Here is a 27492-nt window from a genome sequence, read left to right as displayed (position 1 = left end):
TTTTTCTGTCGCGTTTGCGACGTAGCGAGGCGCCAGGGGCACACTCGTTACGTCACAAAGGACGCGACGCGTACGGACGCTCAGCGTCCGATACGCAAAGATGGCGCCGGCCATGTAGAAGGGCCGGCGCCATCTTGTACGGACGGAGTCCGTACTAGGCCCAGGGGCGTCTAAAAGAGACGCCCCTTTTTTAAAATGGGACGTCCTCCGGACGTCCCAAATGGCAGTGAAGAAAGCCTCCAGGATTCAATTCCCCACTCAGCCATGAAACCTATTGGGTGTCCTTGGGCAAGTCACATGCTCTCAGTCTCAGGGGGAAGGCAATGGTAAACCTCCTCTGAGCAAGGCTTCCAAACAAACAAACAAAAAAAAAACACCCTATGGTCATCATAAGTTGGAAACAACTTCAAGGCACACCACCACAGCAACAGATACTAGGATAGTTTCCACTTAGAGCTGGGGACCATCAGCTGCTCTGATCCTACAAGGAAAAAGAAACAAACAATAGAATATCCCTCATGTAATGTTCTATATCTTCCAAACATGTGCCAGAGTTTTGCAATTGTTTTACAACGTACTACAACAACAACAAAATATGTTTTGCAACAGCCCCAAAAATTCAGATACCCAAACCTCAACTCCTGGGTTCCAAGTAAATGTTTTGAACCCTAAAATTTGGAATTGCCTTCAAACCAGCACCAAAGTTTGCAAAACTCAACATTGTCAGATTGGCGCCAAACCTGTGCCAAAGTTTTGCAACTTTTTACAACAAATCACCCATGTTTTGTAATGTCCCCAAAACTGAATAATGAGTGTCTCAAGCCAAGGCTTCCTGTAAACCTCACAATTCCAACATTTTCTGATTCAACAGGTCTGTGCCAAAGTTTTGCAATGTCCTGGAATACAAGACGATGGGGAACCTGTTACTGAACTACTCAATGAGGTCTGCAGCATTGGGCTAGCACAAATCCTGGGAATTTATCACATGCACTTTTCAGTCCGATCCGGGCACTGGACGGGATCAAACTGGAACAGGGAAAAACGGGTTTTATCGCACACAAAATTGCTGCTGCACTGCCACCCAAACATCCCCCATCTCCCAGCCGTACTTCTCCTGGCGATTTTGGTACCATGGAAGCTTTCCTTATTACTAAAATCGGCCGGCAGAGAACGGTCGAGGGACAGGTGATGGTTGGGTGGCACGCAGCAGCAATTTCACATGGGAAATGGGTGAACTGTAGAGAGTTACTGACCTATCAAAATAATTGTTAATGCTAAGTTTCTCCTATCTTTTCCTCAGTTTATGATACAATGCCAAGACCATGCCCATTTCATATTTCTGCTATGAGGTCTCTCCTCATGGAAGAAAGGGAAGCAGAAGTAAAAAGTAATGGGCAAACTCCTGGAAGGGATAATACAGTCTGGAGAAGGCTTAGTGACAAACTTGCTGAAAGGAAAATCAACATTTCTACTTACTATCTGTTCTTAACTAGGTATGAGAATTGCAACCATGTCCACAAAACCTTAATAAAGAAACTGCAGGATCACATTGTTCATTATCACTATCCATTGATGATTCCAGTAGCATAGAAAAAACACCGAGGAAAGGAAGAAGGAGAGTCAGCGTGGTGTAGTAGCTTGAGTGTTGGACTATGACACTGGAGACCAGGGTTTTATGCCTGAGCATAAAAAACTATTGGGTGACCTTGGGTAAATCATACACTCTCACCCTCAGAGGATGGCAATGGGAAACCCCCTCTGAAGAAACCTGCCAAGAAAACTCTATGATAGGTTCACTTTAGGGTCACCATAAATTACAAATGATTTAGAGGCACAAAACAACAATGACACTCTAGATATCAATGAATACACCATCAGATTTTCAAAAGACAAATGGGCTGTGATTTCACGAGAAGAGGAGATCTATAAGAACAGGGCAGATGATTCTAATCACACCTGGACCCATGACTTGAATCATTATGTGTTGTCTCATATGAAACTGTCATGTAAAATAAGATATAAGGGAGGAGAGGTCACTAGATCAGTCCAGGCACAACAGGAAAGTAATAGGAGAATGCACATGTTGCAAGTCAACATTGCATGCATGTACTAGTTTATGGGGCCGAACAGATGGGCCAAAATAAAACTGCTTTGGGTCACTTTGGAGGTATGCTGTTTAAATGACACGTGCATCCTAAGAAGCCAGAAGCTGCACTAAAGCTGCACTCCAGTCTTCAGGACTGGAGCATGGCTTCCAGCCTCTTAGGGCCCATGCATCATTTAAACAGCACACCTCTAAAGTGACCCGAAGCAGCTTTATTCTGGCCTGTCTGTTTGGGTCCTGAGTTACCAGGGTAGAAATGCAGAAGCCACTTTATAACTGCAGAAAGGAAGTTGGAAGTGATATATTGGTGTAGTATAGTTGTTGTATAGTTTGTATTGTGTTTTATGTATGTTTGTTCTTTTTGTATTTGCCTAATGTAGGCTCGTTACAGACAGCCAAAATAAAGTGCTGCGAGGTCATTAGTGGAGGTATGGTGTTTCAATGGATGCATGCGTGTCCTAAGAGGCCAGAAGTTGCACCAAAGCCATGCTCAGCACTACGGAAGGGAGTGGGGCTGTGGTGTCGACATAGGAATCTTAGGACGCATGCATTCAGTGCACCACCCATACTCCACGATGACTCGAAGCCGCTTTATTTTGGCTTGTCTGCTAAAGGCACTTATTTAGTATGTGTGTCTGTTTTTTATGTATCCAGGTTTTTCGTTGATGTTTTAAAAGAGTTTTTTTTGTAAAAAGTCAATGCCTAGATTTTGTTACTCTGCCCTCTGCTGCTCTGGAAAAATCAGCTCTGAATATTTGTTGTTTTATTACACCTGGAAAAAATCTTACCCAGTTGTACTGGCACCACGCCTGCATACGCAGTGTCATCGCGATTTAAACAATATCACCTGGGCGTACTTTGTATTGCGGAAATGTTCACTAAATCCAAAAAATATGCCCAGACATAATCTTCCATACTACGGTTTACTTTGCTATATTGCAAGTAAACCCTTGTCTAGGACACCTGTACTTTTCAACTGTCACAGTTTATGTTTGCTACGCAGCAATTTTGGTAAGACTGCATCAAAACCCATATGGACTTTACTACGGTTAAATGTTTCGTTCTGGGTCTCCCAGTTCTTACATCTCCTCTGTTTTACCATTTTTCCGTAGATCAATGGACAAATCGTTTGGCCTGCCTGCGATATACTGATTGTGTTGAGCAAGATAGGAAAAAAAATGTTTTCTTTATTGTTCTCTGAACACCCCCATCTGCCATTTATTTTATTTCTCTCTTACATGCGACAAAGAATAGGATCTTCTGCTTTAATTGTCCTCTGCACTTCTTCATTTTATACATAAACTTGGTCTTACTCCACAGTCGGTATTAATATTCTGCCATTCCACTGGTTGCCTTTATTCTGTTGTTATCACCTAATATTAAATTGTATTTCTCTATATTCCCTATCAAATGGCTACGGGATTTGGCTTTTTGAAAATGTTGTCTTAGTCATCTATCATGAATCCTGCACTCCTACTTTTGTTCCGTACCACAGGAAAGAGTCATCTTTTCGCTGAACATATTTACATTGGTGCTCATCAAGCACAGGTATATTTCAGCTGTTCAGTACGCTTTCATGGGCCCTCACATTTGCAGGTTTTGTGGCAATGCTTTTCCAGACATGGTGGAGGAAATAAAGAGGATGTCACCACCAAAATGTGCTTTCTATGAACAAGGGGTGGTACCAGTAAAACCATATCTAGATGCATGAGGGTGTGGTGATCTTGCTTGAATTCTGTGTGTTCAGGTCCCTGAAACCGCCCTCATTGGAAGCCCTATTCATTGCCCCATACCCATAGTAAAATAATGAGAAATTTTAATAATGGCATTGCCAGGCTTGGAAACTATTTGTCTGATTACGCTGTTCTCACTTCTGTTAGCCTCTTAAAATTAACATTAATTGCTGAAATACTCTAGCTGGCATCTACCTCCATACCCCGTCTTCCATTCCATTTTCTACTCTAAAAATCAAGAATCTTCTTCGTCAAATTTTTTTTCCCACTGGTTCATTAGCGTTCAGGAAGTTACATGTTTAATGCAAATGTTCTTTTATTAAGGAAACACAAGGCCAAAGTGCGGACCAGGGTAGAACAAGTCCAACGAGCATGTATTTTTTCTCCCAATTAGGATGTATCTTTTTATTGGTGTGTGTCCTTCCGTTGTTTATGACTTTATGGCCACCTTATCACAGGGTTTTCTCTTACAAGATGTGTACAGAGGGAGTGTGGCCCCTTTTGCCTTGTTCTGAGTGAGAAAGTGGACTTGACAAAGGTTAACACGTGGGATCCATGGTAAGCAAGGAGTTTGAAGCCTGGCTCCAGCGGCATAGTCCATCACTTCAAATAGGGTGCATAATGCTGGGTTAGCATATGGAGCTTAGTGCCCTTTAAAAAAGACCACACAATCCAATAAATCCCTATGATCCCACACATGCCTTTATTAAAAGATGCCTGATTTTAGTGATTTGTAACCCCCCAGGGGTTTTTTTTTTTTCTGGGGTTCTGTATTTAATGCACTTTTTGTAAGCTCATCCAATTTCATTATATCTCATCTAATTGTAGTATTAAAGATTTAAATAACTACTATAATTGAGTTTTTTTGGATTATACCAAAATTGTTGAATATTTCTCCATCTATTCGATTTAATGACCCACTGATCTAGCAAAAAGGAGTAATATGCCCGCCAGAAGCTTCCAGGAACTGTGATTCCCCCTTAAACTTAGGCCACAGGACTCCACCTGTACTATTTAACATTGAAAATTACCCACTGTTAAAACCCGAAGTAGCTTTCTCGTCCCTTCCTGATTACTCATTCTCCCTATCCTTGCATTGTTGCACCTCATGTGATCCCCCAAACACTCCTGTGGTAGGACACTGGCCTACAGTTCCACAAAGTTGTCATCCCTGAATCGCACCTCTTCTAAAGCCACTTTGGCCGGTCTGTTCCCCTACACCCCCAAAGAATGCCTATGCAGAACTATGTGAGAAAAAACATTGGTGGGGGTAGCAGGAGTGGCAAAATGTTTGTCTTCCAACTATTTGCAAAGGGCACTGAACTTAAGCATTGGGTGTAACATGGTTTGGTTGTGTTCCGCTAGTTGTCTTGTTGTGTGTGTTTGAGAGTGTGCTCCCTAGTTAGCTGTACCCACTGGCTTTTCCAATGGGCTTCTTTTTTGCCGATTGGGGGCCAGCATGGGTTTCTCTTCTGTTGCCTTGTGGGTGCCCCTTTCCGGCAAGTTGGCTACCAGGCGTCTCCTTTGCCATCAGGCCAGCCGAATTCCAATTTCTGCATCATGCCTTTCTGTCCGCTCAACCTTCCTTATCTGGCGCCCCATTCTTGTGGGTTGCCTCTTGATGTAGGGGTTGGTAGTTAGAACCTTGCACTATTGTCCAACTTTATATGTTTCTTTACCAGCTCCCCTTTCCACCCAGAAGGACCAGGGCCACACAGGGTGGGTGGGCGTTCCGCAACAAGGCCCATCCAAGAGGTCCTCGATGCACCCATCCACAAACCTTGCCATATATTGTTGCAGGGACTCCTGTTTTGTATCATAGTTGACCACGTACTGTATGCTATGAGCGATGGAGGCTAGGGTTACAAATGGAAGGGAGAACTGAGATGTGTGCTGTCGAAAACAGGCGGGGGGAATGACAAGAATGGAGGATGGAGGCTTTACCCTCAGCTGGGGTAAACTGAGATGTAGGTGACATGGATAATGTGCTAATTGATATTATTAGTATGTGTATGATGATTATGATACTGGTTTCAAAGGCTCAATGGCGGTTTAGAAAAATGCAAAAAAACAATGACATAAAACAATTACCATAACATATACACAACTACACATGCATTCCCTTACCTAAACTACAAATACCAACATCACAAATTTAGTAAAAGTTATGCATTAAAACATATTAAAATATTCCCCTTGCCCTACCAAAGCAAATGCTCCCTTGCTCCCCGAGTTGCTTCCACAAAGGGGTGACCCCTCTTGCCGTCACGCCAGCCAGTGGCAGTACCATTACAGCAGGGGCAACCAGCTCTCTCCCCTTCCCAAGGGGGAACAGGTGCCTGGATGTGGTACCTGGGGACGATTTGCACGACAAGAAGCAGTCTGGCAGCGTCCACCAGGTGAGTGGAGCATGCAGGTTAGCACGCACCAAGGTCAACAGCGCAGGATGGCATTACACATTTTTTCTATGGATATGCATTTGATCCAAAACCCGGATAGTTTGATTCTGTGAACAGAAATGTTGCTGACATTGTACAACCCTGGATATATACAGTCACCCTCCTAACTTGAGATTCCGACCCTCCAATATCCGTGGAGGGGTGACCTCCGTTAGTCCTATGGTGCATGTGACCAGGCTATGCAACCTATGAGGCTTGAATATGCGTGAGCTCTGTTTTTTTTTGGGGGGGGGGGTCTGGAAACTGATCCCCTGCGGACAACGAAGGGCCAAGCTGAAGTGTTATGATACTATAGATATAGACTCATAGAGTTGGAGATCCCGCAAGGCATCCAGTCCAACCCCCCCTGCCATGCAGGAAATCCAAATCAAGCTCCCCGCCAGTTTGGCCATCCAGCCTCCGTTGAAGACCTCCCAGAGGGAGACTCCACTTACACTCCAATTGAAGGTTTTCCACTGTCAAACAGGCCCTTATGTCAGGAAAGTTCCTTCTAATGTTGAGGTGTGGATCTTTTTCCTTCTGGTATGATGTATGATGTATGATGATGTGATACAGTCTTTATTGTAGTGGGTATGATAGTAAATAGTTATTGGGTTCAAAAAAGTCTTTTTGAGGCCTTCACTCAACTGCCTAGCATTTGAAACAATAGATGAAGTTTCTCTAGGAAAGCAGGAAAACTAATTATTTTTGCGGACTGTGAAATGATTTAAGTCTCCATTTGTACGTTGGAGCTAAGACCATTTGAAAATGCTTTTATCTGATGTGTATGTACTCTTCATGACTAAGAAATAAATAATTTATGGCTCACAGAACTGAAGCCTTATTTACTGTTGTCGAGGCGGGGCGCGTTCCCACTCGTTCTGGACACTTTAGTAGCATTTGGCAGTCAGTGGTCTGGGCTGCAAAACTTCAGAATCCTCAAGTAGGGACGAAACAGACGCCCAAATGCCACCATGCTGGCGCCGATTTTAGGGTTACGGACGTGCGGCAACCACAAGGACCCTAACCCTAACATGGCGTGGCAGTGCTGTAATGGCAACCTGCAGTAGGACACTTGTAGTGCCCAGCCGCAGGGAAAAAGAAACCCGTTTTTTAGGTTCTTTTTCTCCGGAGGGACCGTGGCCTCCTCTAGAGGAAAAAGGCTGTCGGAGGCCGCCCTTTTGTCGGGCGTCCTGTCCTAAACCATACTTCCCCTGGGCCCCCTGGTGTAAGGTTACCAGCTGTGAGTGGGCTTTCACCACACAGAAGAGGTCCTCACAAACCTTGTTAACAACCTTGATATGACGATCTGTAGCTCATTCAGAACCAGTGCTCCCTCATCCTGAGGTGGTATACCAGCCCTCTGGCGCTTCTTCTCCAGGTGGGTAGTCACCTACCACCCTTCAAAGCCCCAGTGGAGAAGTGATTCCACATATCATACAATCCAGCACCCTGTGGAAGGAGAGGAAGAATGGCAGCTCTCCACTTCCATAGAACCTTAACCCCAGCTCACCATTGCCTTGCAACTCTGGTCTCCAGGACTTGTGCTGCAGGATTGCCAGTGGCTGTGGGTCCCCCTGGCACCGGTGGAGGGATTGGTTGGATGGGACTGGTGGTTTGGTCCTATTGTCACTATCGCTGGTGCATGCAGTGGCATCCCCAGTCCTGCCAGCGGATCGACCTAGGCCCACTCTGGTCTGGGGCTGCATATGCACCGTCCCCACAAGTTGCTGCTATCCTTCTTCCCCACAGCAACTCCAGGACCACCCCCCATGGACATAATGTTTTTTCAAGTGAGAGGATCCTGACCTTTGTGTCTTCCTCTTCCAGATGCATGTGTGCCCCCTCTCCCCCCAGGACCTCCCCGTCCCAACTCTAATGGTCAGTGACATTTCCTCTTTGCTTGCGAATCAGCTTGTACCATGACTCCAAACAGTCCCGCTGGTGTGGATTCTACAGCCTGAGGTCTCAGGCTTGTGCCTCCCACCTCACCAATGATGACTGTGAAGTTCCCCAAAGGAATTAGTTCCTAGTCTTGGGACTGCCAGTCGGCTGCTTGCAGTACCCCATGTCACTCCCCAGGAGTTTCTTCCACATGCTGTCTATAGAGTAGTGTCTTGCTCCCATGCAATTGCATCTATCAGTATCGATTGAGTTTTCCAAACTGTCAGGAAATAGTTGAACTCTCCCCTCCAGACAGTCCTGTAGATAAGCTTCTTTGGAGACAAGTAAAGCTGTTTACTTGAAGTCATGGAGATGCAGCTAGTCAGGAACTTTGGACAGAACGGAAACCTACGTACAACCTACATCAAAGCATTTGCTCCAATTATGAAATTGGTGGGTTCAATTGTTTCTGTCTCAAAATAATTGATATTTTTTGATTGTTTTCCTTCTTTCCCAGGTCAGCTTGCCTAGTTTTCTGTACACAGCAGTAGTTGCTAAACCAGAGGTTTTCAGAAGCAAAAGGGAAAACACCCTACACATTCCTTATTTACCAAGGCTTTCGGCAAAACCCCATTGTGATTCAGTCCCTCTTTGACAAGCTACCTTAGACTGTGTGTTAACATATTAAAATATATCAAAAGGATCCACTTTTGCTAGTTATATAACTATATCTCTAACTAAACAAATATGTTACCTATTTGCTTAACATATACAAATATCTGCATCCTCCTCCAAGAGAATTCAAACAAGCTTTCAAACAAACTCAGCTAGTAGGAACAATGCATATATCATATAATTATAGAAATATACCTATATATCAAAGTGTACACTTGTCAACCAACCCCTAACAACAGATTCTATACAAAGCATACATATCAGGTTGTGTATCAAAGGGATTATCACCCACATATCAGTTAGACATATATTATATCAAAATATGTCACAAACACTGAAAGTAAACCCTATCACTATATTTTGTCATCCCACAGCATATCATTATTAAAGGTAAACCTCTAAGTGAGGTATTAGAATCTTATCATACCTTCAGTTGAAACTATATATCAGTGGATCAAACACATGATTACAGGATTAACCAGCACAATATCATGCAGGATTAGCCAATTCCTGACAAAAAGGTTATTAGAGAAAAAGATATGATGAGCTACATTCATTGGGAAATTCTAATATATTGCAAGTGAGTTTCAAGGGATTGAATGCAATGTGCAAAAATTCCTTCTTACATTGCACATGTGTCCGACTGGATCAGTGCAAAGTGTTTTTGTTCTCAGACACGTGTATATGAATGTTCAACATTCATAATGCCAAACATCACAATAGTTATTCGTTGTGTTCCTTCAAGTTGTTTCCGACATATGGCAACCCTAAGGTGAGCCTATTAAGAGTTTCTTGGCAAGTGATTTGTTGAGACAAAGTTTTTACCTTGTCTTCCCCTAAGGCTGAGAGATTGTGACTGCACACTGTTCATCAGTAGATTTTTAATTAATAAATATTTATTATTTAATTTTCAAAAAGTTAAAAACCACTCACATACAAATATATCAGGAACATTGACCTCGAGACCAATGAAATAAAGAAGGGACGACAAAGAACACAGAACAAAGAAGAACGTGCGATTTTCCCATGGCCAAGCTGTGGACTCAAACTCTGGTCTCCAGTGCCACAGCCAACACTCAAATCAGTGCAGTACTTTACTTTTAATGTCCCTCCTAGTGTATGTCCAGCTTCAACCCTGTTGTGTTCTATATATGCTTAAAATTCCAGCCGAACTCCTAACGCATCTGACTGAAAGAGTGAGGTAGTCCACAAAAATCATGCATTAGATTTCTTGTTAATACTCGTCGCAAAGATTAAAATTAGGATACAGGCTACTCTGACTGGGTAAATCAATAGGAATTAGACAAGTGGTGCAAGCCCATCTCATACAATGTTTTCATGATGCTAAGTCACCCGAAATACTAAGTGTCCTCAGTGTGTGCTTGTTGTCTGCCCTTGGAACATATTCCTTTGGTAAAAAAAAAAAAATTTTTTGCAAATGGGTTGAGAGACAGCATTCTGTTGTTACATAGTTCAAAATGTACTGAAAAGAAAAACTTGCCCCTACATTTGACGGACATGGCCCAGATCCTTTGAGATATCACTTGAACTAGTGATTTTTGATCATGTCGGCTCCAGATAGAAAGAAAAACCACACTAATCTCTCAACCGACAGGGGAGCATCTACCAAGTAAAAACACAGATTAAATGGTTTGGCGATGCGTACAAGGAAAGGGAAAAAAGAATGGTTGTGATTGTTTAAAGAGAATTTTTTTAAAAAAAATAAGAATACATTTTCATTTTAGTCTCAAAGTTGTGATTCTAACGCGAACATTAAACTTGATTGCTCTGCAGTGTCAATTTTAATTATGGTACCAATTCTGTTATCCTATTTTCGATGGCAGAGGAAGGTTATATTATACGTTACTGAAAATAAAAGGTGGGGTACAATAGATGTCTCTTCCAGTCTATGATTTATGCTTTGTGACTGAGTTGTCAAGTCAGCCATTGCTGACCCTTACTGTCTGTGGCCAGGACTGTGAAACTTGTGCTGGCCACAGTGGTCTCTGTATAGGGCCCGTTTCACTGGAGCAACACTTTGTGTGGCTGAAGAGCCGGAACATTTCATGCAGTGGTTGACTAGTCAAGGTGAACTAGGGGCAACTGCTTTCTAATTCTCACTGGTCTTTTGAAAGATCCTCAAGTCTGGTTTACAGAACCCAGCTAAGTCCCTCCCAGCCCTTCTCAAGGGAGTCCAACAGTATGCACCTTGCTATGCCTAACCAAGGTCATGGACATCAGCAGATCTTTGCAGTGGGTTCAGTATTTTTACCCCGGTAGCATCACTCTAACTGCCAGGCACTTCTTACTTCAAAGGAGTTGTTGCCTTTAAACACTGAAACCTCCCCGATGATTCTAATATATTTACAATATATGCATTCTAATACTATATAGATGATTCTAATATTTTATATAGATCTTAGAATTCATAGAGTTGGAAGGGCCTCATGGCGCCATTGCATCCAAACTGCTGTCAGTGCTGAAATCCAGCAGATAAAGTACCCTAGCTGCGGAGTTGTCCAGCTTCTTTTTGAAGGCATCCAGAGAAACGAGACCCCACCCATTTTCTCTGGCCAGGGTTCCATATTGTCCAATTTCCTCTGAGGTCAAGATGTTCCTTCAAGAGTCAATCCAAATTTGCTTACTGTACTTAAACATTAGACTTGTGTCTAATCTTTGCACAGCAGAAACACAACCTTGCCCTTGTTCTCTGTGATGCCCCAGTCATGCTGCCCCTTTCGGTGTTCTTTCACCAGGTGAAACATTTCCATTTCACTCAAACTTTTCCCTCATATGGTTTCTTATACACTCTTGTACTTGTTGCCATCCTACAATGTCTCTATTCTTTAAAATTGGTACCTAGAACTGAATGCAATGCTACAGATAGGCTCTGACTAGCACAGAATACAGCAAGGCTAGTATTATTTCGTTGTCTGGAAACCAACGTTTGTTAATGATGGCTAAATATTATTTGCCGCCTTTGTTACAGCATCAAACGCTGGGTATGTTTCAGTTTCGGTGCATCGGGGGCACGGCAGACAGCAAGCATGCCCCAGTCTGCAGGAAGCCACATGGCTCGATCTGCATGGATCCATTGCATTTTGGCAGCGCAGCATGTAAAACACGAGAAACGCCACTGTGGTGGCAAAAACGCCCTTTTCCTGGCGAAAAAAGGAGCTTTTTCTGCTCCTTTTTGCACCAGGGAAAGGCCGGGTTGGGGGTGTGCATGCAGTGTGCAGCCCCAACCTGCAACGGGGCAGCCAGTAAAGCCGCTCTTCGGGGCCATCAGTTTTTGCCACTGAGTCCCCCCTTTCCACTCTATTTTCCAAAAGGGCCTCAGGGGCTCTGGTAATGTAAAAACTATTAGAGTAGGGAAAATAATACATGACAAAGCTGAGTCCCCTTGCTTAAGGAAGAATTAATAATATCTTTTTTATTTGCTTCTAGCCGCTCCGCCCGCAGATCGATGGCAGGGGACAACAAAAGCGCAGACTGACAGAAAAGACACCAAAAAGAAAGAACAATTATAAAAATGCACCATTGCTAATTATCGCCCTACCCCAACCCCACTCCCAATCAGAAAAAGGAATAAACTAAAAACAATAACAATCTAAATACATGGGACAATATAAAATACTAATTAAAAGAAAAAAAAAGAACAAAAAAAAAAACAAAAAATTATCTAAAATTGAAGGTATGGAGGTCGACTTCTATCCATTTAGGGTAGATGGGGGCCAATCAATATCAGTGGAGGGGAGGCCTGCTGGAAAGAAGATTTCCATCTTAAGAGCCATTTTAAGGCCTTCTCGAGTGGTAATGTGACAGATCTGCTCCGCAGGCGTTCCCATAGCCTAAGAGCGGCGGGCAGATGCAAACGTCCTCTGGGTTACTGCAGCAATCTGGTCTCTTAGGCTGCACAAATTTTCCCGAGCAAACTTGAGTGTGCGGGTGGCTTCTGTGGAGGAAGATGCTCTGCACGGTCGTTGGATCAGGTCATTGTAGGGCTTTAAAGGTTATAGCCAGCACCTTTACCGTGCGGAAACTAATTCGATGCCAATGAGAAATTTTTAGGGCAGGTGTATTATGGTTGTTCTAGATATACCTGCGACCAACCTGGCCTGCCATGTTTTGCACCAATTGAAGTTTCCCGAACTTGGCCACTGGGATAGCCCCCATTTAGAGCGTGTGGCAGAGGGTCACAAAGTTCGAGAGTAGCTACAGTGGCGTACTACTGTTTCTAGGCACTCCGGTCTCCAGGAAGGAATGCTGGACAGCTTTAGACAAAGATAACTAGAACATGGCTGGAAGTGTTGCAAACACTTTCCTGCCATGTTAAAGTTGACCAAGCTTAGAGTTCTTCACAGACATTACATCTGCTTATAGTTTGGCCATTCCACAGCGTCATTTGATTGGTGAGGGAGTTTATTCAGTGATCTGTTTGGTAAAACTAGGGGAATTATCCCAAGGTGCTCTAAATCCGAATACCGTAGGCTAACCGCATCTTTTGCTAATAGTTATCACATGGATGTTGTATATAAAAATATAGAGTTGGAAAGAGACCACAGGGGCCAATCCAGTCCAACCCCCTGCCATACCGGGAAATCCTCAATCAACGCATACCCACAGAGGCATTAAGCCTAGCCCTTAAAGACCTCCAAGGAAGGGAGACTCCACTAACTCCGAGGGAGTCTAGTGTGCTTGCTCCACTGTCGAACATCCCTTACTGTCAGGAAGTTCTCCTAATGTGAGCGCGGAATCTCTTTTCTTGCAGCTTGCCTCCATTGTTCAGGTACTGTTCTATGCCAGTAGCAGAAAAGAGAAAACAAGCTTGATCCCTACTCATATGAAAGCCCTTCAAAATTCTAAAACAGGGTATCATCCATCACCTCTTAACCTTCTTTTCTCCAGGTTAAACATCCCCAGCTCCCTAAGTCATTCCTCATCGGACATGGTTCCAGACCCTTCCCTTTTTGGTTGCCCTTCCTTTGGACACCCTCCAGTTTCCAAGTCCTTTCTGAATTGTGGCGCCATGAGAACGGACACAATCTTCCAGGTGGGGATGACCAAAGCAGAAGTACAGTGGCCCACTATTACTCTCTGATTAGGGCACTATACTTTTTTGATGCAGCCTAAAATTGCCTTCTTTAGCTGCCGCATTGCAATGTTGACTCATGTTCAAACTTTGGTTCTACTTGGACTCCTAGACCCTTTCCACACCTAGTCATTCAGCCAGGCGTCCCCCATCCTATATCTGTGCTTTCATTTCCGACACTAAAGTGCAGTATCTTACATTCTCTACGTGTTGAATTTCATTTGTTTTTAAAGTCTACAAACATTAGAATATTGGCCCGTTCGCACGGGGCCACAAAAAGTACGTGCTTAGGCACGTACTAGGGTTAGAAAGCGGCGTCCTTTCCAGAACCCCTAAACCCTTGTTACTCACCGAGCACGTACAAAATGGCGGCGCCATTTCACATGGGGTGCCACCATCTTGACGTAGTGGACGCTTAGCATCCGATTGTTCGGCGCCATAGGATTCCGCAAGTGCGCCATTGGCAACTTTCGCGTGTCGTCATAATGGTTGCCGCAAAAAAAAAGCCGCTTTTTGCAGCTTCTTTTTGCTGCGTGGAACATCCTGCATGGTTTGGCCGCTGCAGCTGCTCTGCGCAGCAAATACCGGTGCAGCAGGACCGCCCTTTGGATGCGTCTGGAAAGCGCCTGAAGTGCAAATGCTAGGTGCTTCTGGTGTATCAAAGCTTTCACAAGCATGTATGATGCAGTTTTCCTGTCCTTCTTGTGTTGCTTGCATGGGCCAAGACCTTATCTGTTTGATCAGTATAAGTTACTGAATATCTAAATGTACTTTACCAAGAGTTATCCACTTTGGGAACAACATATAGTGGCCAACACAACGCTTAACATAAAGTGCAGTACTGACCATTAAAGGATTTCAATCTGCTGTCGTGTGCCTTCACGTCATTTCTGACCTTACGGGTTTGAAACCTGGGTGAAACCCTATCATGGTGGCTTTCTTTGAAGTGTCTTCAGAGGGTTGCCACTGCTATTCCTCTTTGGGCTGAAGGAGTGTGATTTGCCCACGGTCTTAAGTGTTTTTACATGGCTAAGCCAGGATTTCAACCCCTGGTCTCCATGGATGGCCCCTCTTCCAACCTAATGATTCTAAGGCCAATGCTCCGACCAGTACACAACCGGTGGCCAATTTGCTTCCCCTCCCCCCCCCCCCTTAATCTGCCTACATGCAGACAGCATGTGACAAAATACATCAGGATTGCATTTAACTGAATGAATGGTTATCAGAACGCAACAGGGAATTTTGCATTTGGCAGTCTTAGATCTAACAAACTTTGCTGTACATTCGAATCCAATTACCATTAGACCAAAACTACAACCAAGACAATTTGCAGTGGAAGAATAAAAACTAATAATTACTTGATGTGTTAGTGAAGAAAGGGACACAGTAGCAGAAGTATGGGGCAAAGTGTTGCAATTCGTGTTTGCCTCATTATTTTGTGAGAAATTAATCTTTCTGGCCTCCTCCATTTCACTGGATTTACAGTGGACTGAGCCACTGTTGTGAATCTGAATTGCCACAGAGGACCAATTTTCACCCATAGAGCAGGGTGGGCACTGTGTGGCTCAATGCGTGCTGCTGTGACCCCAACCGTCCTTTTTGTAGACACTTCGTTCTTCTAAATTTTTACTTTCAAATCAGGCTGTATTTTGGCCTCAGAGTGGCAGCAAAGTACAAAGTGCATCCTAGTTGATGGAGGGGAATGGAACACACATGTCTGTATTATAGGATAGTGATATCATCGAGCCTGTACCCGACGGCCAAAAATAAGGCTGCTTCGCCTCATTTGGAGGTATGCTCTTTAAATGAATGTATGTGTTCCTAAGAGCCAGAAGCTGTGCTAAAAGCTTCAGCCTTGTCGCAGTTTCTGGCCTCTTAGATGCGTGTGTCATTTAAACAGCATTACCTCCAAACAAGTGACATGAACCCAGCTTTATTTTGCCTTTCTGTAGGGCCCATCGTGCATAATTTAGTCTCTTTTAGTTCAGGATTCAATAGTCCATATCATATCAATTTAAGTCATTTAAATACATTTACTGCTCAACATATGTACCCTATTCATAATAATTTATTAAATTACATCAACACAAGGGGAGTTGTTCACATGTATCTGTGGCTTTGGGAGGAATGTTACTAAAATTTAAATATATAATGAATTCATTTTTATAATTAATTCATGTTTAACATTTTTATATATGCTTTTTTTTTAAAAAACCTACTCCTTCCCAAAGAAACCAAAGATTGTGGGCCTTGAGGACTTGACAATGATAAAAAGTGCGGCTTTGTAGCAGCTGCCAACAGCCAGAGTAATAAAACAAGTGTCGCTTGATACATGTAGCTGAAAGGAAAGGGATTTTTTGGTTCAGTTAACAATGTGTGAGGACGTGTGTGTGGGTTTGGAGGGGGGATATTCTTGACCACAAAGCCATTGCTATCTATAGAAAAAACAACTGTGAAACCAGAACTTAGTGTAGGTTCTATTGGGCAATAGTAAATATCCATCCTCAAAAAAGATTAGCACAGACCAGTCTGTGCTCTTTCTAGCCCGGATTTGTTTAACATTCCCTTAAAGTTCTTTCTTTCTGAACTCAGTTAAAAACATTTTTAACAACACCCTGATCATAAAAATTATCATTCCTAAGCTATCGTACATGAAGGCGTGGTGCATGGTGAGATAAAGAGTGAACTTATATTAACTCATGAAAAGCAGTCATTGTTCTTGCATATTTCCATGAAAATAAGAATTTCTTAATGACAGCACTAGGTGTAATCCGTTAACAGTTAGCTCTTGGCGTACTGGATTGGAGATGGAGTACCTGGGATGGTGTTCTGTGAATTTGATTATTAGCTACAGGCACTTGGGGATGGTGATTGATTAGTTGCTATTCACTCATGTGGGGAGTGAGGCTCTGGTGGGGAGCCACTCCTTGAATCCTGCCAAAATAATTCACAGAATTTCTTCCCTTGTTTCTTCCTAGTTTAAAAAAATTTCCCCGAACCTGAACACAGTTGCACACACTGTTTGTTGTTAAAACAATTGACTTTAATATTACCTATAGGGGTAGCCCATCTTGGTCTCATACAGCAAAAAAACTAAATCCCACAAAAGAGAGATGTCTTTTATAGGCAGCCAAAATGCACAAACAATTAATGTAAGCTTCACAGCTCCTCTGGCTTCCTTTACGATGGCAAATGATGTTTTTAACAACAAAATCCTTACAGGACGAAGAGTGATGATGTTTACGGATCCCCCTTGTGCAGCTTTTCTTTTATGTTTTCTTATTGGGTTAAACAATTACCTATTACAGCATATCTACAGTTTTTCGAGATGTAACCGTACAGAGACACTTTTGAGAAATGAATATTTCCTGCCCATCGAAAGGGGCCTTGGCTTCACCTAGCATACCGGATTTGGAAGCAGAGTTGCTTTACGCAGTTTAAATTTCCAATATCCTTTGTCTTTCGAACCCCATATGGCCTAAGCCGAGTTTCGCCGAGCCTTGTATTGTGACCCTCCAAACCAAATTGAACTTACAACAAAAGCAACATCTTTCAACAGTATTATCAGGCCTTTTATAGAATCATTAGAGTTGGAAAGACACAAGGGCCATCCAGTCAACCTCCTGCATGCCAGGAAATCACAATCAAACGCACTGCTAACAGAGACCATCCGCCTTGTTTAAAGACCTCCAAAAAATGGACCTCCATCACACTCCCGAGGAGGTGTGCGCCATTGTCCAAACAAGCTTTTACTGTTCCAGGAATTTTCCTCCCATGTTTAGGAATGGAAGCTTCTTTTCCTTTTGCTTGCAATCCAGTGTTTTCCTGTGTTCTAGTCATCTCTGAAGCACAGAAACAAGCCTTGCGCGCAACTCAATGTGACACCACCTTCAATACCCATTTACTTAACAAGGCCTATCATTCACTTTCTTTAACCATCGCTTCTTTTCCAGGCTAAACATACCTAGCTATCTAAGTCTTTCCGCATAATTCAAAAGCTGGTTCTAGACCCTTCAACCATTTTGTGGCCCTCCTGTGGACATGCCCAATTGTCAACATCGCTTTTTGAAGGGTGAATGCCGCAGAACGGGAACACAGTATCAAGTGAGCTTTGAGCCAAGCAGCATCACACATGGTGAGCCAGTTTCACGCACCACACTAATCTCTCTAAATCTGAGTCCCACTACACACAAAAGGGAAAATAAATGGTTGGAGTAGTAGTATAGACTCATCCTTTAGAGTCTAACAGTTCATAGAGAGGAGAAGAATGATTCCAGAAAACGGCAGCGTCCTGGTAAGTATGCTCTGGTCCCTGATTCCACGTAGCTGAGGTTGAGATTGGAGTGGGGGCTGCGGCTCCCCATACAAATGCTGCCAGGTGCTGAAATCAATAGACGTCAAGTAAGTGAACAAATAAGTAGCAAAGAAACATCCAACTGCTCCCAGAGGTTTTTAAATTGGAGAAACTGACATAATTAAACAACCATAGATTTTGAAACAGAGCTGCCTATAAATCTCCCCATCCACTCTCCCCCTGGCAAGCTTGTTGCTTCATCCTTCTGTCGTGTTGGACTAGCATTACGTTTTCCAGTGTTTTGTTTTTGTTGTTTTTTTATCTTGGACTGGCTCTTAGTTAAGACTCTATGTCACTTCGTGGATTTGTTATCGTGACTGGCTGACTTGCGAATGAACCTCTGCACAGCCTGACAACCACCCTCTTGCCTTCTCCCCATCATCCTACTCATAGATCTTTCTTGGTATCCTGCTAGATATCCTATGACTGATCATGGCTGAATTATAGCGAATGTAAAGCTCAAGCCAATTGGCTATAATCTTGAAAGCCTGGAAACAGAAAGAAGTCCCAGCAGAGCATTGTCCCCCCCATCTTTTCAAAAGGGAAAAAAGGAGGATCCCAACAATTAGCGTAACCAGTTAGTCGGACATCAATACCAGGAAAATGCTAGAGCAGATCATTAAAACAGATAATCTGTGAACATTTAGAAGGAATGCCATAATCACAAAAAAGTCAACATGGGTTTCAGAGAAAAAAGTCATGCCGACAATCTGTCTATCTCTCTGTCTCTCTCTTTTGGATAAAATTTACCAGCTTGGTAGTGAAGGGAACACTGTGGATATTGCATATTTGATGTTGTCAGCTATCAAGCAGCTTCTTCGACTTTAGAATCTAGGATTCTATGCAAGATCATCTCCTTCTCCTTCCTTTGTGCTGTTTTTATGGCTTTTCCATTCTTCTTAACTTTCCCAATTCTGTTCCCACCTTCCTTTCATGACCGTATTGGTTGAAGCCACATTAACATTACTGAGCTTGGGCTTAGTTCATTGGGTTGTATAGGTTATGGGTACAGATTAAAGGATCAAATATTAAAAGCTGATTTTTGGGAGGATATGTTTGGAAAAGTTTGTTGCGGACTACAATCCCTGTATTAAAACTCTAGTGCTTCAATAGGTCAAAAACTAGATTGTCTGTTCACGAGAGACTGGGAAGAAACTTTGGGTGGATTACAATCTATGTGTTGTTAAAAGCAGTATTTAGACAACGTTAAAAAGAGCTGGAAAAGACTTATCACTGGGAGGCCACATCCCTAGGTTCTCAGGCTTGCGCCTGAAATCTCAACAAACCTGCGGCCTACTTGGTTACCTGTTGTGCAAGGGAGCTTCAATGGCAGAAATTCCAGCTTCAACATCTAGCAGTTCTTGAAGTAACACAGCATTTCACAGACAGGAAATAGCTTATCCGTCCAGCCAAGAATTACTGACCAGGACTTTATCCACACTGGGTTTTTTTGAGCTCAGATCGGTGAGATTGGTGATGCGGGATTCACGTTAGACGTTCATGTTTTCTCACCTGGTTGCTTTCAATGGGAGTCCTTCTGTGGGGCTTCCACGGGGTTCTGAACTGAATCTTCCTGGTCCTGTCATTCTGGCGAGCCGCTCAATAGTGGATTGAGGGATTCGCATTGAGGCTGGGTTGAACTCACTGAGATTGGTTCTTGGTGTGGAATTCCAGTCTGCTGATGCTCTTGAACACCATCACAAGACCCCCGGGTTGCAAATATCCCATATGCCCTGCTGGAATTTGCCCCATTTGCTCCGTGGCCCTTTCCGCTTTCAGGGCAACTGGGGCTCCATTTGAGCTCTCTCTCTCCTTCCTTCCTTCCCCACTGCACCTTCTGCAGCGCAGCCGGCCAGCCAGTGCTCTCTCTCTCTCTCCTCGTCTCTCTCTCCTCTCTCCTCATCACCACACCACACATCAGCATATATACCTACACATCAGTCCAGGGGGCATAATGGGATAGATTTGCTGGGCCAGGATCGGGGAGCAGAGCCGTCAGGGGGTGATGGGATAGGTCGCTGGGGCCAGGATGGGGAGCAAGAGGCAGTCAGGGATGATGGTATAGTCGCTGGGCAGCTGGGAGGCAGAGGCAGTCAGGGGTGATGGGATAGGTCGCTGGGCCCAGGATCGGAGGCAAGGCAGTCGGGTGGCTGATGGGATAGTCACGGGCCAGGGATCAGGAGCAGAGGCAGTCAGGGGGGAGGGGTTTGAATGGGCTCGGTCCTGGGCCCAGGATCGGGAGGCAGCAGAGGCGTGGGGGTGGATGGGCTAGGGTCACGGGCAGGTCAGAGGGCGAGGCAGTAGGGGGGTTGATGGATAGGCTCGCTGGGGCCAGGCGATTGGAGGCGGTCAGGGGAATGATGGGCTAGATCGCTGGGCCGGATCGGGCGGGCAGGGCAGAGTCAGATTTAGTCGGGGGTTGATGGGTGATGGGACGGTTCACTGGGGGCAGGATCAGGAGCCAGGGCAGCAGTGGGGTGATGGGCTAGGTCGCTGGGGCCGGACTCGGGGCGGCAGCGGCAGTCGGGTGGTGATGGATAAATACGTTGCTGGGGCCAGGGGCTGAGGCTTAGGTGGGGGTCGGGGGCGGATGGGGCTGCCGGGGCAGTCGGGGCTTGCTGGGTACAGGGTGAAGGAAGGGAGCAGATCGGGGTCTAGGAGGATGCAGGGGAAGATGTGACAAGAGGATAGATATATGTTGCTGAAATAGATGAGGGAAATGACAAGAGGATAGATATAGATGTGGATGAAATGGAAGGGGGCTCTGACACAGAGGACCCTTTGAATTTGGCTGCCAGGGATGGGAAAATAGAAGGGAGGAAGAAAAGGGAAGCTGTCATTCCTGTGAAAGTGGGGGGGGGGGGGAATAGCTGTCATTCCCGTGAAAGTGGAGAGTGGAGTCAGGCTCCCTTCTTCACCCCGGAAGTGCAAAGGTTCAGGATGCCTTCAGGGCCCCACTGAGGATGTGCAAGGGTCCGAATTCGAATCGTTGAATCCCCATGGTATGCAAAGGTGTGGAAATACAATTTGCACTCACTCTGCTTTGCCTGAATCTGCATCACGTGACTTCATTGGATTCAATTCCCCCTCAGTTCGGAAGGGCAACGGAACAGCAACCAGGTGTGATAAAACAGCTACATTATAACATCAATTCGGATCACTCAATTCGCACTCATCCCTGATCTTAGCTCCAATAACCTCAGTGTGATAAGGTCCCCTGTGAAAATGAGATGCCTTGTACCCAGAGGTTCTCAGATTGTGTAGCATCTCTTACACAGAGTTGGATAAATTTCATCTTTAAACTGTGGAAGATCACTGGCATTATCTCAACAATACTGATAGCCATATTATTTGCCAGCTTCAATATAAGGCAACTTCATTTGTTAGCTGGTGTAAAGAAAGGAACTTAAACATCTTAATGTATCATCTGAATACTTTACACTTAACAGGTGTCTGTGAATAGAAATTGGGGAGAGGGGCAGAAAAAAAATTCTCAGACATGATCATGTTGGAAGGAGTTGTCTGCTTCTCCTACTGGTGGCTGTGTACTTCAGTTCAGGTGAAAAGCTGTATAGAATATGTGGGGAAAAGTTCAAGGGAGTAGGCAAATACTGTTGAAAGATTGTGAAATATGACTGCCCAAGGGATTAGAAAAATGACTGTGAGTGCTTAAAGACTACAGAAGAGTTACTATCCTCAGGGTACAGTTAGACTTCTTAAATAGTGAGGAAATACTGCAGGCCATAGTTCACACAGGCACATGATGCCAGCTGTCAGATTAGTCAGTTAGCTTCTCAATAATCCTTTAAAGTCCCATCTTGCTCAAGAGCTTCTCATCCATCTGCTTTGGACTCCTTGCTCCTCTGTTCACTGACCTTCTCATAGCAATTTCCAAGTGTCAGGCATTATGTGGCCAAATCAACTTCCCATGCACGAGAAAGATGTAACTCCAGGCCTGGGAAAAATAACTCAAAATAATTTGCCAAAATAATTTGTCTTGGTGGGGAATGGAATAGGTTGGACTTTGTCTTGTTGCTAATAGTCTGAACGTAACAAGGAACTTTAAGAAGAATCCTGTTTTGTTTTGGGCAAAAAATGTATACAGTCTGGAAAAAAAAACCTGCAAAAATTGGTATCTAAGTACTAAAACAGAAACAATTCCCTACAGCGGAATGAATAGGTAAATAAATGTACTGTCATTATATAATGTTTTTGCATAATTGAGAGGAAAGAATGAATATAGCTAATAATTTTAAAGACTTATTATAACTTACCTAGGCCCATTACAGACGGGCTCTTGAGGCGTCCTATACACACAGGTGCCGCCATTATTACGTGCCGGACACATAGTGTCTGCATGTCGCGCAGCACTTATACACACATTGGCGCCTCGTGGCATCATAACTGCGCCGCGGGAAGAAGCACCATTTTGGGGCTTCTTTTTTGCTCTGCGCGGGAGCCGTGTGGTTTGGCTGCTGCGGCTCCCTCGCGGAGCAACCAGCAGCGCCGGCAGACCGCCACTTTTAGGTGGACTATAACGCGCCTTAGAAGACTTATTTTAGATTTATTACAAATGAGGATGATTAGAAATAATGTTTTGCTTAGTTCAGGAATGTAATATACAAACATATTTTAAACTTCTGTGTTGTTTCTTTGAGACCTTCTATATTAGTAGTACCACCCTTCATGCTATCATAATTTAAGTTTTCTGATCAGGTAGAATAACTGATACTTTATTAAATGAATAGTTGAGCTGTATGAACATATAAAATGTACTAAAGATGGATGCAATACCGCTATTTCTCAGTGGCCCTGTTTTAGCTCTACCTATATCCTGGGGTGGGACAAGTATGATCCTGGGCCCAAAGGGGCTTTCTCAGTCTGTTTTTGGAGGCCTTGACTGCTCCAGTGTAATCTCTCTTAAAAGCCTGGTGAACTGGCAATTTGTACCAAGATTCAGAGGGCATTGATTCAGAGAGGCATGATTACCATTTTGGGGGACCAAATGTAAAGATTTAGGCCTTTTAAAAATATGCTAGGAGAACTGGTGGAGAAGGCTATCCCCTTTCTTTCTGTTTGTTGTTTATGGACACCTCCTGATTCTCTGTGACTTGGACTGATGTACCAGCTGACCCTCCTCTTTTTTTGTTAAATTAATGTTACCCATTCTTTTATATTAAACACTTCATCACCTGATCATATTTAACTATTAAATCAATCCACAAGCCACAGAACAATCTCCTTTCCTCCCAAGTTTCAAAAACAGGGACTCAGTCCCTGCTGCAGGAAGAATGTATGGTATAATAAACACTTTGACCTCAGGGGAAGAGAGAACCCCCTCAGTTCTGACCACAGTGTCCCTTCCATCTCCAGCAGGGGCTCAAGCTTGGGCTAATGATTAAAGCCTCCCTTCATATCCTCTGTGATCCCAGTCCAGTTCAGCCTGTCCCTACATGCCAACTGATTTTTTAAATAAACTTTAAGTCTTGCATGCCTCTATCCTAAGAATAAAGGAAGGGGTCTGTGTTTTCTGTACTGTCTGCTTATACCACATTTCTTTTCCTGTCCATACCTAATTGCTGAATTTTCATTTATCTTATCTTTTGAAACCCTCCTACCTGGAGCCAGCTGGGAAAGCAAGCACTGTACTCTTGAAGATTCCAGTTCAGATCTTCCACACACCATTCTGCAACTGGTACAGAAGTCCTGACGCATGTTGCTGAATGACTTCCTTGCATCTCCCAGTGCTAACACTGAGAGTGGAATCTACAAGGGCTAAAGGACTTCAGGTTAGTAAAGGCCCCCAGGGTCATAGAATTATAGAGTTGGAAGAACCTCACAGGGCCATCAAGTCCAATGCCCTGCCGAGGGTCACTTCTCCAGCAGCATGCGAAAAGAGCAGCAGGGAAGGTAATATAATCATAAGAGGGCATTGAAATAGTTGTGTGGATCTAGGCAAAGGCCAATACTGCTTTATCTTCGCAAACAACCTCTTTGGCCTTTGCCTAGTTCCACACAGCTATTTAATGTCCTTTCATACCGTTAGATGATAATAATAATAATAATAAAATACTAATATAATATAATATTTATTTATTATTTATTATAGCCCGCCCAATCACAAGGAATCCAGGCAGTTTACAACAATAAAAATATAGAGAATACAATAAAATAAAATACAAAAAAATAAATAAATACAATAAAATAAAATAAAGAGAGCACATTAGTTACAGTAATTTACAGTTAGGCCTGATGGAATTGGGCCTATCTTTTTCAACTTCCCCCCAGGTCTGATAGACAGTTGGGATGGAGAGGGCTCTCTTCTGTGAGGTAAGAATATATTTTTATTAATTTTAATTTAATTCTTCTCATCTAATAACTGTTCAACAGTAGAATACTGCCTCATAGTGTCGTGAAGGCTGCTTCTTGGGATTTTTAAAGAGGCTGGGATTGTACTTCCTGCATGGCAAAGAGTTGGACGGAATGGCCCTTGTGGTCTTTTCCCACTCAGTGATTCAATGATTCTAATAATAATAAATAATAATAATAATAATAATTTAGGATTTATTTAGACCACCCAATCACTGGGAATCCAGCAGCTTACAACAGAGGGGATAATAGACAGTTCCTGCCCTCAGGCTTACAATCTAAAAAGAACACGACAAAAGGAGAAGGGAATGGTGTGTGTGGGGGGATCAGGTGCAGCATTCTCTCTCCCTCTGAGACTTGGACCAAGGCAGATGGACTGGAAGGAGGGCTCTTCTTCTTCAGGCCCAATGGTGTTAAGCCAGTCCTTTCACTCCCTCTAAGGACCAAAAGATGACAGTTGGAAGGAGGGAGGGGAGGGCTCTTCTCTTCAGGCCCGATGGCGTTGGGCCTGTCTTTCCTCTCCCCTAAGGCCAAAAAATATATGAATAGTTGAATGTTAGCTGTAACTGCAAGGAGTGGAAGGGCCTTGTGAGGAGACGGGATGGCTAATAGGAGGGTATATTGTTCTAAAGTTCATAAAGGACTTAGCTTTCAAAGGGGTATGACAATTTCCAGCCATCATGCTGGTACCTCAGGTTCTCATCCTTAATGACTTAGGCTGAGTTTCATGTATCTCTGCTTGCATACATTCGCCCTAGTAAGCCTTGTTTTGTATCACCCTCACTGTCTAAATTCAGGTTGCAGACTAATCAGGACATGGATTTGCATCTACTAAGTGCCTTGGCTGAGTCCATATGGTCAGACACATATGCTCTCTAATAAATGGTTCTCATATAGGGGCTGTACACTCAACCCCTAAGGATGGTGTGACACCGCCCCTTTCTAGCCAGAGTGGGACTACAGCAACTGCACGCTGCAGCCCCAGTCCAGACTTTCCAGGGTGCAAAAACGAACAGCAAAAAGCAGCTCCTTTTTGCACTCTGGAAAAGGAACGATAGCTGCGAAGGTGTGACTATGCAGCACTCCTTCGGTGCTGTGGTCATGCAGACGCAGTGCCAGAGGAGCGCCATGATGCCATGCGCCATGTGGAGCAGCATGCGTTGGGGGCGGGGGGTAGAGTCGTGGCCTTCATCATGTGGATTTGATGGCCCAACTTCGTCCCCAGGCCGGCCTTAATGGCCGATCTGAAGAGTCCCATAGTCAGCATCAGCAATAAGGGTTGGGCATACCCATTCCACCATACTGTATACAATTTCCCCATTGTATAATTTGCTATTCTTCTTAATGTTTGCAAGTAGACAAATGTGAATTATTGATATTTGTATTAAAATTTGTAATTTTTAAAATTTATTTTCATAGGATAAATAGTTAAGAAAAAGTGTAGGCTGAAAACGCAGAAGAGTAAAATTGTGCATCACACTTACTAAAGTTAGATACCAAGAAAACTAATAATTACACTGGAGAACATTGAAGCAAGTGAAAATCATGAACTTTTTACAACTTTTGCCCTCAGCAGAGAGAAGACCTTCTCAGCCCCTTGGACTCCATAGCCAGGTGGAATGTGGGATGAAAGACTGAAGTGAAATTCCTTCTCTATCTGCACTACCTTAATCCAGTGCAACAATTCTGGGAAACCCAGTTTCATAAAACAACTCCTTCTATAAATTGATTTAGTTGAACATGAGCATTTCATTTATTTAAAGAATTATAAGCAAGTGTTTGATAGTATATGTGGAAGAAAAGAAATGCCTAGTGAAATGCCATCCACCTATATTTATATATGCAGCATGGGCCACCTAGACTCATATCTGGGACAGAACTAAATGCTCTTCTTATCTTTTAGAAATGTTAAGTTGGAAGAACCTACTCCAGCAAGGAGTAGACAAAGCTTTTCAGAAGGCTAGCCAAGAGCTGTTCAACCAGAAAACAATCCCTCCTTGTTCCTCTCTGCTCGCAATGGCAATATGTACACGCCATCTGTATATGGCTGCCTCGCATCTCTTCTGGCACAGTAAGATGCACGTGTTCTCTCTCTCTCAATCTCTCTCCTCTCTCTCTCAGTGATACTGCGCGACCAGCTTTAGTTTCTCTCCCTCTGACTGAGAATGTATTCATTTCCTGCAGAATGAAGGAACCTACAATCTCACTTGCCTGGAAGACAATTTCATTGTCACAAAAGGTGGAAGAGGCAACAAGGGAGTCAGCTATTTTAGATCTGATTCTAACCAACAGGGATGGCCGGTTAATGGTCCAAGTAGTAGGAGCTTAGGTGGGAGTGATCATGTTCTCCGGAGGTTTTGTTATACAGTGAAAAGGAGAAGCAAGGCATAGGCTCCATCAGACTGGCACTTTGCGCTGGCGTAACTGGAAGCTTCGGTTTCCTCTACCTGAATCCCTCCGAAGCAAGTACTACTGACTACCAATCAGGGTATTTTAACCCTGAATGCCCTCTTGGAGAAATCGGGTTTTAAAATGAAGGCGCCTGGCTGTCAATCAAATTTAGTTTCTGCGATCGTCATAGGTGACGTTTCCAGCACTCAATTGGCCATCAGAAGTGTGCTTCCTCCCTCCTTTTTTAAAAAAAGAACCAGGCGCCAGTATGCACAGATTTGTCAAATTTAAAAATCTCGTGTGTGTGTGTGTGTGTGTGTGTGGGTATTTGGGTCAGTGCAGGTTATGATCTTCCCTTGGCCCGCTTTCAACCCCAAATGCAACCTAATGCCATCTCTGCATCCTGTATCCTCCATCCTTGCCACCCAAAATGTCTCATACACATGGTAATA

General features: G+C 43.7%; 2 protein-coding genes across 2 annotated transcripts in view; one reads left to right on the top strand and one right to left on the bottom strand.

The window, feature by feature from the left end:
* LOC121927995 (hydroxymethylglutaryl-CoA synthase, mitochondrial-like) overlaps positions 1–27492 on the bottom strand; it is an 82257-nt gene that overhangs the window by 34669 nt on the left and 20096 nt on the right. The window lies entirely within an intron of this gene.
* Positions 26568–27492, top strand: part of LOC121927999 (hydroxymethylglutaryl-CoA synthase, cytoplasmic-like) — a 5411-nt gene continuing 4486 nt past the window's right edge. The window contains exon 1 of the mRNA XM_042462159.1: positions 26568–26720. Coding sequence (XP_042318093.1) covers positions 26674–26720 — 47 coding nt within the window. The 5' untranslated portion in view covers positions 26568–26673. The remainder of the gene's footprint in view (positions 26721–27492) is intronic.

Source organism: Sceloporus undulatus, chromosome 4, assembly GCF_019175285.1.
Source record: "Sceloporus undulatus isolate JIND9_A2432 ecotype Alabama chromosome 4, SceUnd_v1.1, whole genome shotgun sequence".
Lineage (NCBI taxonomy): Eukaryota > Metazoa > Chordata > Lepidosauria > Squamata > Phrynosomatidae > Sceloporus > Sceloporus undulatus.
Note: the sequence above shows the minus strand (reverse complement) of the source record. Positions and strands in the feature narration are given on the sequence as shown.